The sequence below is a fragment of the Lagopus leucura genome, unplaced genomic scaffold (assembly GCF_019238085.1).
Source record: "Lagopus leucura isolate 7727_CA_CO unplaced genomic scaffold, USGS_WTPT01 Super-Scaffold_100001, whole genome shotgun sequence".
NCBI lineage: Eukaryota > Metazoa > Chordata > Aves > Galliformes > Phasianidae > Lagopus > Lagopus leucura.
The window spans coordinates 61,836,963-61,851,715 of record NW_024962262.1 but is presented as its reverse complement, the minus strand read 5'-3'; the positions used below and the strand labels follow the sequence as shown (position 1 = coordinate 61,851,715).

Here is a 14,753-nt window from a genome sequence, read left to right as displayed (position 1 = left end):
GTTGTTGGAATTCAAGAGTTACAGAAATGAGCTTCCAGAGCTTTGAAGATGAAGCATTTGAAATAGATATTCAAAGATTTATGCTGGTCAAGTAATGGAAGAATCAGGAAGAACTGTATCTGACACTCTCTTTTAAAAAAGAGAAGCACTATACAAATATTCATGTATTTAGTCTCAACACCACGTGAGGTAGAAGTACTTTACAGAGAAACTGAGTACAAGAACATAGATGGAATAAGGCAACATGAAATACAACGTGCAATTGAAAACAAAACAGTCTGCTTCACTGAAGTCCATCGTGATGAATGAAAAAAATAGTTACCCTTAGAAAGCTCTTTAAGATACTAAACAGAATAACTCAAGTCAGGTTTTGAAAATGAAGGCAGTACTTTGCATAAAAATATGGAAAGTAGCATGATTTCATAGAGAGCCCAGTATATATAAAATACCTAAAATTAAATACATTAGTACAAATGAAAACATGAAACCTAAATGAGTGTTAGTATCCTACAGTGAGTATACTACATTGTTTTCTCCCAAGGAGCAAGATCCAGACTAGCCAAGCACACGTGGTTGACATACTGTTTTTTTCCCTCCAGTATCATTCCCTTTACATCACTTCCCTGGTATTTTGTAGTTCAAGATCACAGCTATGATTTGCTCAAGAGCTTAATAGAAATTTAAACTCTGCCAGGTCACCCACATCAAGTTCCATACAGACAAGCAGCTATGGTTCACATTAACTATGTTCTTTTCATAAATCCATTCTAAATGAAGTTCAAAGAAAGCACTGCCAATTCAGATCCAGTTTGTGTCTCTTTCTTGAAGGGCTTATCTAAAGCTCCTCATAACACTGGAAGGGACAAATTTAAGTCAGTCAATACTGCCATCTTAATTAGAAAGCGTAGCACAGTCACAACCCATGGGTCAAAAACACACAAACTTAGGAAGAAAGCTTTTCCTGTAAACAGCAGAAACACCTAAAGAAGCCAAGATGTTGTGCAGAAAGTTTACTAGTCTTCAAAGCCAGAATGGCTTTTGCTTGCCTTTAATTCATGTACTGGTTGAACAATCACCACTGCCTTTTGTTACTCAAAACATTACATGATGAAAATAAGCAATATTTTATTTCAATACCACATTTATCATTTGTGTGTTACACTGGGGCTGGCTTGACTGATATTAAACAGGTATGTCCAAAACACAAAATAACATTAGACATGCCATGAGACATGTACAATTAATTTCTACTAAAATGTGGAAAATGAAACCCACTTCTACTCCAATTCTTTTACACTTTTAATGGTGACAGTGACTAGTATTTTAGTAAGAGGGTAAAATTCAATAAAATGTACAAGGACAGCCATACAATTCAAAGACAATGGTTGCACAGCTTCCAATTCCATTGTGAAGATATCCTCCCTCCGAAATAGAAATGGGTGCTTCATCTTTACAAATGAAGCATTCTTTTTTGTTCTTCAGTCGTCATCAACGGTTGGTTTGATTGTCACTCCTCTTCTGATCTGACCCCAACCAATTAAACTGCAAAAAGAAAACCAGTTTATATCACTTTTGATAGCAGGCAGAAACAGCCAGAACAAATCAGCATACTTCTATTACACTTGAGCCTTTTGGATTTTTTTCCCCACTCACCTCCCTCACAGAACATCCCGCCGGATCTAAGAGTGGTTAGTAGAAACAGAATGAAGAAGGATGGGGGACACAGAACATTGGCATGTGTGTAATCAATCAATCACGTACTTTTGAATGGTGAACTTAAAAATGGAAAATTCTGTAATGTATGTTGCAACAGTTAACTGTAATTATAGCTTTCTCTCTTTCTACCTCTAAGTGCTGCATTACTTTCAAAGAGAAACGTACACGGAAAAATACAGACAAATGCAGTAAAACTGCAAATTTAACTCTTAATGAGCTTGCAGCCCAACCCAAATTAATGGTAACTCAAGCCTCAGGTAAGTTCAGTACCACCAAAGTCCCTTTTAAAGGCTGCTGTTGCCTCAGAAGAAGAATATACTTAGAACTTGTGTTCATTTCCACAGTCAGCAGGCAGTGCATAGAACTACCTTAAAGACATTTTTCATTTTTGGCAAGGAATTACACAGAAACCACAAGCATGTTCCCATTTAATTTGCTAGCAGTAGGGGCTCCCTCTGGACTCCGACAGATAAGTGAAAAGAGGAACTGAATTATATTATTGCAGCATTTCCTGCTTTCTGAGGCCACATTCATAGCTTGTAGCTATTCCATGTTTGAAACCACAGTTCCTTCCAATCACTAATGCATGCTGTTTGCTTTGCCGTGTGCTAGCTACTTCTATGCCTTCACATATTTATTTCCTATTTTATTTCTTCTTCTCTTGCTTTCTCATTTTTCAGTATTCCATTCCCTCAAGCAGTTAAGTTCCTTCTCATCATACCAACCATAGAGAAATAAGTCAGCTTTTGGCAAAATTTGGTTATGTTTCACGAGCGGGAAGTAATCTACAAAGGCCAGATGCCTTGGAACAAAACTCACATTAAAATTTGCATAGGTTGGCAGTCGTGCCTTAAAATGACATACTTTCCAATATACATAGCTTCTCCTCTTCATTTTGCTTTCACTGACTTTAATTGGTTTGGGTTTTTAAGCCTGCTTAAGACATGCCATTTTTTTCCATTTTTTTTCTTCCCTTTCCCCAGGGAATAACCACTTCTCTGATTTATCAGCTGTCTCCAGGACAGCACACACTGAATTGCCCATGCTTTTTCTATCTGAAAAATCACCCATTGATATTTAAGTCTTAGTTCTTTTTTGTACAGCAAGAACATCTCAGGTGAATGCTTCTGTTCCCTTATACTGTCTCTCACACTGTAAGAGCTGTGTAGGGTCAAGGAATCCAAATAGTGTTAAATCCTTATGAAATATGTAGAACATGTAAAAGGTGCCATATGTATAATCATCTACAGACAAGTATGATACTAAGCCTGAAACGAATCATCAGTTAAACCTGCTCATCATTTTCAGCCTCCATATATTTCAGTGCAGGCAGCCATTTTTATACTTGGCATTTACACAGATGGAAGTAATTAATACTTTTCCCTCTGTTCAGGGAACGTAAAATGCTAGAATTTCATACACTCCATCTCCACTCCCCTACTGCTTCTGTAGAGGCTGCACTGCAAGTTCCATACAGCTCCACAGGTTGAATTCCACTGACAGTGGCACACATGAAGACAGGCTTTGGTGTTAACATTACTTGAATTTTCAACCCGCTGCTCCGAGGTTGCCTACTGTTAGCTCAACTGCATGGCTGTTTTACCAACAGAACCACAAATATCAGATGTTTCCTTGTCTGTCAAGTAACAGACATCTCATCACCTACCACGCTTCTTCTAAAAGAGGACAAAAGTATAAGATGAAGCACCCCACAGTAACAGTATCAGTGTGTTAGAATTCAGAGAAATTCTTTTAAAGAGAGATTCCTATTCTAGAGCATGATCAGATCTATTTATTTTTAACATGATTTATTTTTTACATGGTAACAGCCAGGTATTCTACCAATTTAGCACCAACTTACCGCCAGTGCTTCTCAACTCTTCGACTCAGGGCAATTTTTTCTCCCACTTCTGTGCATACTGGGTTAGTCAGCACTATCTTCCCCAAATCAGCCTTTACTGCGCTGACTCTCCCTCCAGTAGATAAAGATCCAATATTTACCATTAAAACTTCATTCTTTGATAGTTTTTGCACCTGAAATAACACACACACACTCTAAATGTAAGCTGTAGTATTTAAAATAACTTATTCACATTAAGCAACGGTATTTAGCAACACAATTGCTCAAGTAAAGAGAAATACCACGGACAGTACTGAACATCATCTGTGATTCAACTGCAAAACAAAAACAAGATAGCTGAGAAATGCAAAAACTATATATAACCCATGCACAAATGATGCAAAAGAGCATTTGTGGATAAAAAATTGTCTACTTTTAACTCTTGTGAAGGACAAACATGAATATGCTCTGTATGCAGTAGCACAGATAAGGATTTCTCAAAAAAAAACAAACCAAAAAAACCAAAAAACAAACAAAAAAAAAAAAACCACCACAAACCCAAAACAATTCACAGAGGATAAAGAGCTAAAGCATTTAATTTACTCATACAGGAAGTGATCTGTAGATTCTAATTCAAAAAGGAGCTTTAATATTAAAAATGATCTTGTAGTTTGATTAGTGCAAAAAGGATTATGGAACACAAGACCATACTACGTATTAAGCTCACTGTTTCTTTTTAACTGCAGTGTTTCAGAAATAGTTAGCTTTAAAAAGTTCTTCAGAGAGAGAATCTACAAAGAGCATGCAAGCATAAAGTAGATCAGTGTGTATATAAAGCTGATTATTGCACACATTAATAGGTTGACAGCAAAGGATAGCAGCTACAAATGAGGTCTGAAGAACATCTGAATTGAAGACGTAAATACTTCATGGTATTTTAATCTACTCTGATCTGAATTCCTACTCCTCTGACAACTTTTATTCTACAACATTAAAGAGACAACAGATTTATGACAGCCACTACAAACAGGGAAACAGAATCACTGTATGATTCAAAAACGTACATATTAATACAACTTTGCACAAGTTGTCTTAACAGAAATCAGAGAAAAGCCCACGGTGCTCTTCAATTTATATTAAAAACAACAACCAAAAAGCAGTACAGACCTTTGCAGCTTTCTTGTCTCCTTCAGTGCGCACACCTAGCAGTCGTCTCAGCAAGAAATAGGAAATTTCCAGCTCTGTAAATATCTCAGGCAACGCTCCAACCGCACCAAGAACTTGCCCCACCATTCGGTCAGCCCGGCACAACGTTGGGTCAATCTTGGTTCCAACACCTACAACACGACAAGGAACGTCACAAGGAGTAATTGAAAGGTGGCTGTCACATTTGCATCTTCAAATACTTGAATGAGATCTAAAAACAATATATGAGAATGTTCTGGGAATTCCCTATTACCTGGGCAGCACTTATCAGAGTCTTGCTGACATTCTGACATTGTCTAAACAGACGAAGAAATATTCTACTGTTAAAGGTGATACAATTAACAACTCAAGTTGAACTGAGTTGGCTACTGACATTCAGACAAATTATTTCATAAATACTGGCTTTCCATACACGTCATTCATCTGCCTCTTTATAAATACACATTAAACTGCTCATAGCCTTCTTGGTTTCACTTAGCAATGACTTTTAGTGTAATAAACAAGTGTTTCCAATAAGCATTAGGTAACAAATCTCTTCAATGAAAGAATATCCTTACCTATAAGTCCTCCTGGAGCAGCGTACTGTAAATCATTGTGTTCAGCAAAGAGTGACACAATTTTGGAAAAGATTGGTTTGCACATGAGTTTTCCTTCACTGTCCTTGGACACAATACCAGGTCGGACCTCAATTTCTTGACCGACCTAATTACAGAAGTGAGAAAGTTGTTAACAATTTGTTTCACAGGAACATGAAGCTAGTTTTCTAGTCACAGGCAAGATGTGCTTATTCCAAGACTGCAGGATTGATACAAACCCTTGGTTCTGGGCTACTGCAGATCTTCACAGAATCACAGAAACACCAGGGTTGGAAAAGACCTACAAGATCACCCAGTCCAACCACCCACCTGTCACCAATAGTTCTCACTAAACCATGTCCCTCAACACAACATCCAAATGTTCCTTGAACACCTCCAGGGTCGGTGACTCCACCACCTCCCTGGGCAGCCCATTCCAGTGCCTGACCACTCTCAGAAAAGCAGCATTTCCTAACGTCCAGCCTGAATCTCCCCTGGCACAGCTTGAAGCCATTCCCTCTGGTCCTATCACCAGTTACACGAGAGAAGAGGCCGACCCCCAGCTCACTACAACCTCCCTTCAGGAAGTTATAGAGAGTAGTGAGGTCTCCCTGAGCCTCCTCTTCTCCAGGCTGAACATTCCCAGCTCCTTCAGCCACTCCTCATATGGCCTGTGTTCCAGACCCCTCACCAGCTTTGTTGCCCTCCTTTGAACACGTTCCAGGGCCTCAATGCCTTTCCTGCAGTGAGGGGCCCAACACTGGACACAGAACTCAAGGTGTGGCCTCACCAGAGCTGAGTACTTCTTCTGCACTACTTAGTATAAACCCAACAATACCTAAACCTCTGCATCGTACTTCCAATGAAACAAAAACTTTTCTCTCTCCACTACACTCTAAATAATGCTTTTGCAAAGGATCTTTATTAGTTGTAACTCCAACATTCAAATTGTAGGGTTTGCATTTATTTTTATTTATTTCATTTAGAAACGTTAAAGCACTGAGGAAAATGGAGTTAATTTGATTCATGTAACTGATCACCAATAAATTAAAAGACAAAAATATGTACATTGAATGAACGTTCGAAGATGGTTTGTTTTTCAGCCTAGCAGAATAACTTTTAAAGTTCCCATATGTTGACAATGTCCCATGAGAAAAAAATATATATACATATGTATGCATACACAGAATACTTCAGCAGGAAAGTGGGATCTTTAAGAACCCACTCACACCTCAGAGGCACATTTGAAGGCTTCCCCCTTTCTCCTCAGAGTAATTCACAAAGTAGGAGTGGTGGGACAGAAAAAAAACACAGCTCCCTTGACAATTGTAAGCAATGAAGATGGTATCATTAGTAGAAAAAGCTAAGACTGAAGTAACAGATATATATCTATACAGATATCTATCTATATACATGCCTAAGTGCAAAATAAGTGTTTGTTGTTCCTGTAAAAACCAGGAAAGTATCAATGAGGCACAGCACATACAAAAAGACAGGTATATAGATATAACTCAATTTCATAGATTCTGTACTGAGCATGCAAGAAGAAAAACAACAACAAAAAACCCTCCTTGTTATCATCACTACAAATTTCCAAAGAAGAGAGAAAAGATTACCTTTAGAACACCTTTGAGAATACTGCCACCAGCTACACCCCCTTTAAGGTCATCAACTTCACAGCCAGGCTTGTTAACATCAAAAGACCTAATAACTAAAAAGAATACAATCAAGTTTATAGTTAAGATCCAGTTTTCAAAACACATGTGCTTTTCTTTAACAACTTTGATTATTTCCCTATCATCTTGAAGGTATGTAATTATTTACAAAAACATAATTCAGTCTGAATAAAATAGGAATATTTTATGTAGCTGATTTTATTCTCAAATTCATTAAAGCCACTCATCCACATAAACAACATTTTAGAAGATATTTATTCACAGCAAAGAATAAATATCAATAGCTGAAAAAGAAAGGAATGATCAGTTATTCTGAGAAAAGCTTCAATATTCACAGTGTCAACATTTTTGTAACTGTGTTTTAACATTCTGCGTTCATATGAATTATAAACTTCTTTTTAAAAGGTCTTCCATTTTTTGTGGGATTGCTGAGAAAGACAAAAAACACAGATCCATTGTAGCAGAACTAGATTTCTAAGCATACTGGACAAGAACTGAGACTCCTTAATACAGAAAATCTGACCAGGCTACCCTGTCTGTAGGACTTTCATTAAATAATTCTCACATACAACAGTTTGTCAGTACTTTGTTGCATGGAATTTCTAGCAATTAAAATTTTAATCAACAACTTTCTCATCATTATCACATTTTATTGCTGTTGTACACACAATACCAAGCCAACAATTACCTCAGATAGATTTAAGTGTAATAGTTTAACTACAAACAAACAACACAGCTTCCAGAAAATACTTTAAAAGGAGGAGAACACTTGTACACTCTTTTTAAACCCACCTTTCTTAAGAATCCTGCCACAGGTATTCTAAGGCCATAACAGATAGCAGCCACAAAAGCTCAAACACAAGCATCTACATACCAATAAGCCTTGGTTCAGAGGTAAAGTCTCGCAAAGGGACTGGAATTTTTTTCACTATATACTCGCAGACTACCTCAATGTTGTATTTCAGCTGTGCTGAGATTGGAATTATTGGAGCTCCTTCTGCAACTGTACCTGAAAGAAATTTGACATCAAGCCTTAATACTGCATTTGTAGAAACACGATCAAGAGTTCTGTAACTGTTCATAGAATCACAGAATTACAGGGTTGGAAGGGACCTCAAGGATCATGAATCTCCAACCCCCCTGCCACATGCAGGGCCACCAACTTCCCCATTCATTACTAGACCAGGCTGCCCAGGGCCCCATCCAACCTGGCCTTGAACACCTCCAGGGATGGGGCATCCACAACCTCTCTGGGCAGCCTGTTCCAGCACCTCACCATTCTCATAGTAACTGTTAAAAGCACTAACAAAGTTTGAAGTACACTTTACACATATTTTGCAAAGCAATAAGTATCACAGCATCTGCCCTTCCCTTTAATATTTCAGCTCAAACCAGCCAGGCCTATTTTTCAAGGCAATCTGAAACAGCCCTTGTGTTGCCACTGGGTAATTGGCTACAATGGAGTTTCACAATTGCTCTGTGAAAACTGTGACAGACAATATTCTGCTTTTTGGTCAGATCAGAAAAAAAATCTTAAGAGAAATTCCATAGAGAGATTGGATGTCTAAACATTCCATACGTCAATATTAATTTTCAAGTCAGACTTAATTTTGATGAACCAAAATTCCCATCAACTTAACGATCAACCTTTTCTAAGTTCTGCAATGCAAATAAGTATTTTAGAAAAAAAAAAAAAACTAATTCTATGCAAAGAAGAATTTAGCTATCAAGGTTTGCTAAATATTATTTATTTTAATTCTACCTATATTTCCCACAGTGTCTGCATTTCTCACAAAGGAATTTGGCTTTCTATCCGAAGCCACTGATGCGGCTGTTAAGAACAGCTTATGCAAGGCAACAATTGTGAACAAAGGAGACCCATTAGCTACCTCTGATGGTGACAACCTAGCTCTGCAGTTTTTACCATATCCCAGTTAAAGCAGACAAGCAAGGAAAATGGCAGAAGCTTCTGGGAAAGATGAAACCTCAAAGCATTAGAATAAAATTGAATAGAAATTATGGACAGTGCTTGAATTGGACTTAAAAAGAGGCAAGGCCAATCTTTCATGAACAGATGAAAAATGACACATTTACACCCCAAGGTACCCCTATGAATGCTGTTTCACTCTCTCCTGAACTGCCGTAAGATTACTGTACAGTTCCTAGCAGAGAAACTGTCGGCACTACCAAGAAGAAACCACAAATGCAATGAAAGCTATAAGACATCAGCTATTGCTACTATTTTACATCAAGTGCTTTGAGCTACAGCCATAATATTATTGTCTCTAAGCAATCTGAAATATGGAAGAGGAACAGCTCTGATGGTTGTTCCTCTTACATATTTCCACAAACACATATACCACTGTAGCAAGGCTTCTTATATAAATATATAGAAAAACACTGTGCTTCAACAGTGAAGAACTTCTACACTGACCAGACTTTTGCTGGTGAAAGCTTACCTTGCACAAATGCAAGAATCTGCTCGTATTGTTCTTTAGCCTGGCTCTCCTTCACTAAATCAATCTTATTCTGCAGAATCAAAATGTGTTTCAGTTTCATGATTTCTATAGCAGCTAGATGCTCTGAGGTCTGGGGTTGAGGACATGACTCATTACCAGCTGTAAGAAGAAAAGCGATTGTAATATAAAAAGCTATAGAGGTAGACAAAACTCATGCAGTTAAGAAATCTAATTTCTGCTGTGTCTTCATAAAACAAAAGAAAACAAACAGCATGGAACACAGACCTGGCTATCATTGTAGACACTACAGTGTTCTACAGACAAAAATAAGTTTTATTCACATCCTATCCCTTGCAAAACAGAACAATTTCCTCAGCCGAGTTTTGCCTCCTATACCTCGATTTTGCCCATATCCATCTGGCTGTACCGTTACTATTGATGTGTGTGGACTCTTTTGTATGGGTGAGGCTAAACATTTAAAGAGAACTTCAGAGGAAAATCAAAAATAACGTCTCATGGAAATGCACTGACTAAATTTTAGTGTTATAGCATCGTAGAGCCATCACCGTAGCTGATGGCTACCAGGCTAATGAGTATGTACAGCTATGTTTAAAAAAAAAAACCACAACAGCTAGCTAGGTTATATTTTCATTATACAACCACTTACTTAAGCTTCTCAAACCCATCTCAAAAGCATTCATTTAATAACTCACCTCACCCCACTTGACTTCAAAACCTGCACAAAGTTCACCTATGGCATTTAAAACAAAGAGAAGCACTGCTTTTGTGCAGCAATCCTTACCTATCAGCAGTAAAGCCGCATCCATTACCGCTGCGCCGTTCAGCATAGTAGCCATCAAAATGTCGTGGCCAGGACAATCCACAAAAGAGACATGCCTGTTGTAGACAACAGTGAGAAAGGCAAAAAGCCAATTACCAACAATTTCTGTCAATGTGAATGCCTAAGCAGACACACCAATTAAATGAGTCCTTAAGATAAATTAATAAAGCAAATAAACAGGAACACGGAACCAGTTGCTGAGGAGTAACACATTAGAAGTACATTTGTAGAAATGCAGACTACTGAAAGGCTACCGAACAATAATTCTATTCTATGTTGTGTGTTTTGAGTTCTATGATTCAATACCTTATATTCATGCTAGGCATTGCTGCAGTATTTCACGAATGTAAGACTGACTCAAATGCACCAGAACAACAACAAAACTCACAGGGTACAGCATACTGTATCCCATTTCCCATCTCTTAAGTTGTCTCCCACTCTGAAATTTTCAAAAATTGTAAGCCTTTAATTGTATGACTAAAACTGCCCTTCACTTCAAAGATTTACACACAGAAACAACACTACAGCCATGAGCTCCAACCTTATGCTTTTGTTGTGCAAGACCATCACAGCCAATACATTGCTTTCTGCTGCCAATTCGCTCCATGAAGAAACCATGTAACACACCATCAAAGAGCAAGGAACTAATTTGCTGCTTTGTAACCTGAAGTTAAAAACTACTGCAAGCAAATAAGCACCAAGATACAGAATCTAATGCTTTTAAGCACTACCTTAACAACGGCTGCGTAACAATCACACACCATCAGCAGTTACTGTTACAAGTGCTCTACCAGAGATCTGATTAAAAGAAGGAAATACACACTTAGAGCAGTGCATGTATTTCCTACAGACGCTTGAACTAAGAATCTTGTCATACAACAGCCTTTGTGACTAGTCTCATTCAATCACTGCAAAGACTCACACAACAACTACCTAGATTACTAGACTTGTATAATGACCACGTTATGATTATGAAATTAATAAAGGGCACCTATGCTCCAGCACAAGGACTGATCTCACATTAAGAATCAGGCTTTATTTAACATTCTTTTTTGGAACTCGGAAAACTTTTCTGCCTCCAGTAAGAGAAAGGTCACAATTAAAAAAGGAATTTAAAAGAATGAGTATGTGAGGCACACATTAGTTTTTATTCCGGTGGCTTTAACATGTACTTATCTTCAGAGCAGGAAAAAATATTGTTTCACTTCAGAACAAAGCACTCATGGACACAAAGTAGAGCTGTGCTTTACCTCAGATCGTGCACCACAACTAATAAAAACAACAAAGGTTACATGATGTCTCATATCTGGGGCATCCAATCTACAGAGCCTAAGAGCATGTGGTCTGCTGTTATCATTCAGCATGCAGCTCAACCCTGACTATTTTTAGTTACGTAAAGAAAGTATAACTAAATCAAACATAATTTACACCACTAATTTTACAGCATTTACCTGACTAGTTTGAAATTCCCTTTGGTGCCAGGAATATCTGTAGGGAATTCATCTGGGGTACTACTTCCACAGGATCGGTAACATTCTGGTCGGGAACAGCTTGGGTCATCCAACTTGTAAATCTGTAAGTATTTTTTTTTTTAAAGTTTAATTCATTAATAGTTACTGATAAGCTTATGTCCACCTTGTAATATCTTAGAGACGTACTTGCTCGATTTCTATCAGTGACTCACCTTTGCATTGGCATAGCCCAGCTTGATCGTGATATTTCTTTCCAGTTCATTTTTAAACCTGACAGTATGAACACCAGATATGGCTTTGACTACTGTCGACTTTCCGTGGGCTACGTGGCCAATTGTACCTATTGAAACATAGGTACAAACAAAAAAAAAAAAAAAGGCAAATGTTTGTCAGTTAACTGCTATTCAATGTGTACAGTGACCATCAACACAATTACCCAAACACTTTGGAGCCAGTAAGCCCAGTGCTGCCATCAAAATACACATGGATTCCTCAGTTACTTTGTCTAAACCAACAACAGCCTAGAATGAGCTCTCAAACACTTTTACTAGTGTGAAAATCATTTCAGTTCCTAATTTAAAGATTAAAAAGACCTTCCCTTAGCAACTACTCCCCACTTCATTCAAAGTAGTGCTCTTGAAGTAAAACTGTAGTGCTTCTTAAGTTAGAAGAGTCTGACAAGTCTCTTCCTGCATCCTGACAAAATCTGTAATAAAAATACCTCATCTATATCATTATGTATAGGTATGAATTTCTTAATTTATTTTTCCACATAGGTACCATACATTAACACATGAGCACCAGGAAGCACCACATTAACATGTCCCCCGTTCATTCTTTAGATTTATTTATTTATTTATTTTACCTATATTAATTGTGGCTTGTCTGCTGATGACTTCTGGTGAAAGAGGAGTCAGCTTGGTAACATCCTGTACGAAAGAGATTTTACAATTTACTCATTTGGTATCAAAATGCTTAGAGTACTACACATATTTTCTCAAAATCTAATCAAACCCCTTAAAGTAACTCGAGTTATACATTCCAGTTTTCTTAAGTATGTGAAATGGTAAAAAGGGAACAAGTCTACAATCAGATTAGGCTGTAAAGCAATAAAGAAAAGAAGCAAGAAATAGAAAAAAAGGAAACTTTCAAACAAAAAAAAATACACCCCATCCATGCCCAAAATTAAATTGTTTATAACATGCCAACTGAAATTAACTTTCCACAAACTACATGGCCAACCATACCTACGTTTGTCAATGGACAACTGTTAAATTTCTGTACTGGTTCCATTACAGTCAATATGTAATTAGAACTAACACTTTGGAGCAAGTAGGTCCTCAAATGTTATCAGCACCACTGATCTGAGCCTAATATTTTAAATGGCCACTTCTCCTCAAATACCATTATTTCCATTTTAGGTACCAGACAAAACTGATGGCAAGTCATATCACTTACAGATACATTCATTTCAGGGGAAAAAAACCAACCCTACAAATTAGTTGCTTTGTGTTCTGCTTTTTTTGTTATCCTTTCTGTCAGAAAAGCTCTTTGTCCAGATAGAGCACAAGTGTTACAATCCACTGATACAAAGTGATACAAAGCTTTGTGAAATCAAAGGATATTTACACTGCGACACAAGCAGGTTCTGTACATAATTACAATTGTCCATAACCGTACAGAAGTGTAATCTTACTTATATCTCAAGTATTAAATGAGTAATAAGTTCAGGTCCAAAACAAAGCAATTTCCTTCTACCTACCACAACTATATTTTTTGTACCTCTTGACAGCTAACTCACCACCTGAGCTCACTGAAGCCGGCAGTAGGCCCACGACCTGCAGGGGGCACCGTGCAGCAGGATGACAGCACCGTGAATGATGCAAACCCCGCCACCAAGAGACTTGTTCCCCGAGTACAGAATCAGCACAAATGCCATTTTCCTTCAGGGCTGGCATAAGGTTAAGCTCAGCAACAGGCTACAGTGAGCTGAAGGCTTTCAAGGGCCCACTGAACAAAGTACAGAATGGGGCTAAATGGTAATTCCTGTTGTTCAGAAAATTAGGAGTAGCTGGGCTCTTTCCAGCTGGCAAAATACCCAGTAAAAAGGAAGAGAAGTCAAGAAGCTTTCTGAAGTTACTGATGTGCTTCACTAACAAACTTGCTAGGACACAAAAAGAATTTTCCTATTCAAACTCAAGTTTGAATAGTGACAAGAAATTAATAATAATAAAACAAAAAACACCAAACGTGCTATAGATGTTCAAAACGTTCTGTAGTTTGCCAAGCTGCACCGGGCTCTGTCAAGCCAGATGGGGCTCTGAGCACTCTGATGTAGCCGTAGGTGCCCCTGCCCCTTACTGGGCAGACAGATTCGATGGCCTTTAAGGATCCTTTCTAACACAAACCATTCTGCGATGCTAAGAACAGCCGCCTCCCCGACAGTTCTGCACAGCACACCCGCCCGACTCGGGCACGCCGAACAGCCCACACCGACGGCCCGCTCCGAAGACGCAGCACCTTGTTTACCACAGCGGGAGCCCTCGGCACCATCGGGCCGGCCAGCCACGCGGAAGGCTGCCTCGTTCCGCCCAGCTCTCACCGCTTCCCCTCAGCCACGCACCCACCCGGTCCCCACGGGAGCCCCACCGCGCCGCCCGGCCGCAGCCACCCCCGCGCGCCGCTTGCTCGGCTCCCGGCCCTCGCGACGGCGGCGCCCCGTGGCGAGGCGCGGAGCGCTCCGCCCGCCGCACGACGCCCCCCGGCCCGCAGCGACCCCCCGGGGGCCGGGGGGGCGCCCCCCGCACGCGCCGCACCAAGGTAGCGAGGTCCTGCCGGGAGAGGTGCGGCTGCCCCAGCGTCACTCCCGCCTCGTCCCCCGCCATCTTGGCCGCAAGAGGAAGCGGGGCCGGCCGCGCGGCCGCCTGACCTCTCTCTCCCCTCGGCGCCGCCTTCGCCACGCCCGGCA

At 39.4% G+C, this 14,753-nt stretch overlaps 1 protein-coding gene across 1 annotated transcript; it reads right to left on the bottom strand.

The window, feature by feature from the left end:
• Positions 1-1,100: 1,100 nt before the first annotated feature.
• EIF2S3 (eukaryotic translation initiation factor 2 subunit gamma) lies at positions 1,101-14,708 on the bottom strand. The gene is made up of 12 exons (XM_042867782.1): positions 14,602-14,708; positions 12,651-12,714; positions 11,998-12,125; positions 11,765-11,886; positions 10,275-10,369; positions 9,473-9,631; positions 7,888-8,022; positions 6,954-7,048; positions 5,320-5,464; positions 4,724-4,893; positions 3,578-3,750; positions 1,101-1,542 (listed from the first exon to the last, which is right to left on the bottom strand). Exons 1-12 carry the CDS (start codon positions 14,668-14,670, stop codon positions 1,479-1,481), a joined length of 1,419 nt encoding a protein of 472 aa, XP_042723716.1. The 5' UTR covers positions 14,671-14,708; the 3' UTR covers positions 1,101-1,478.
• Positions 14,709-14,753: the final 45 nt, after the last annotated feature.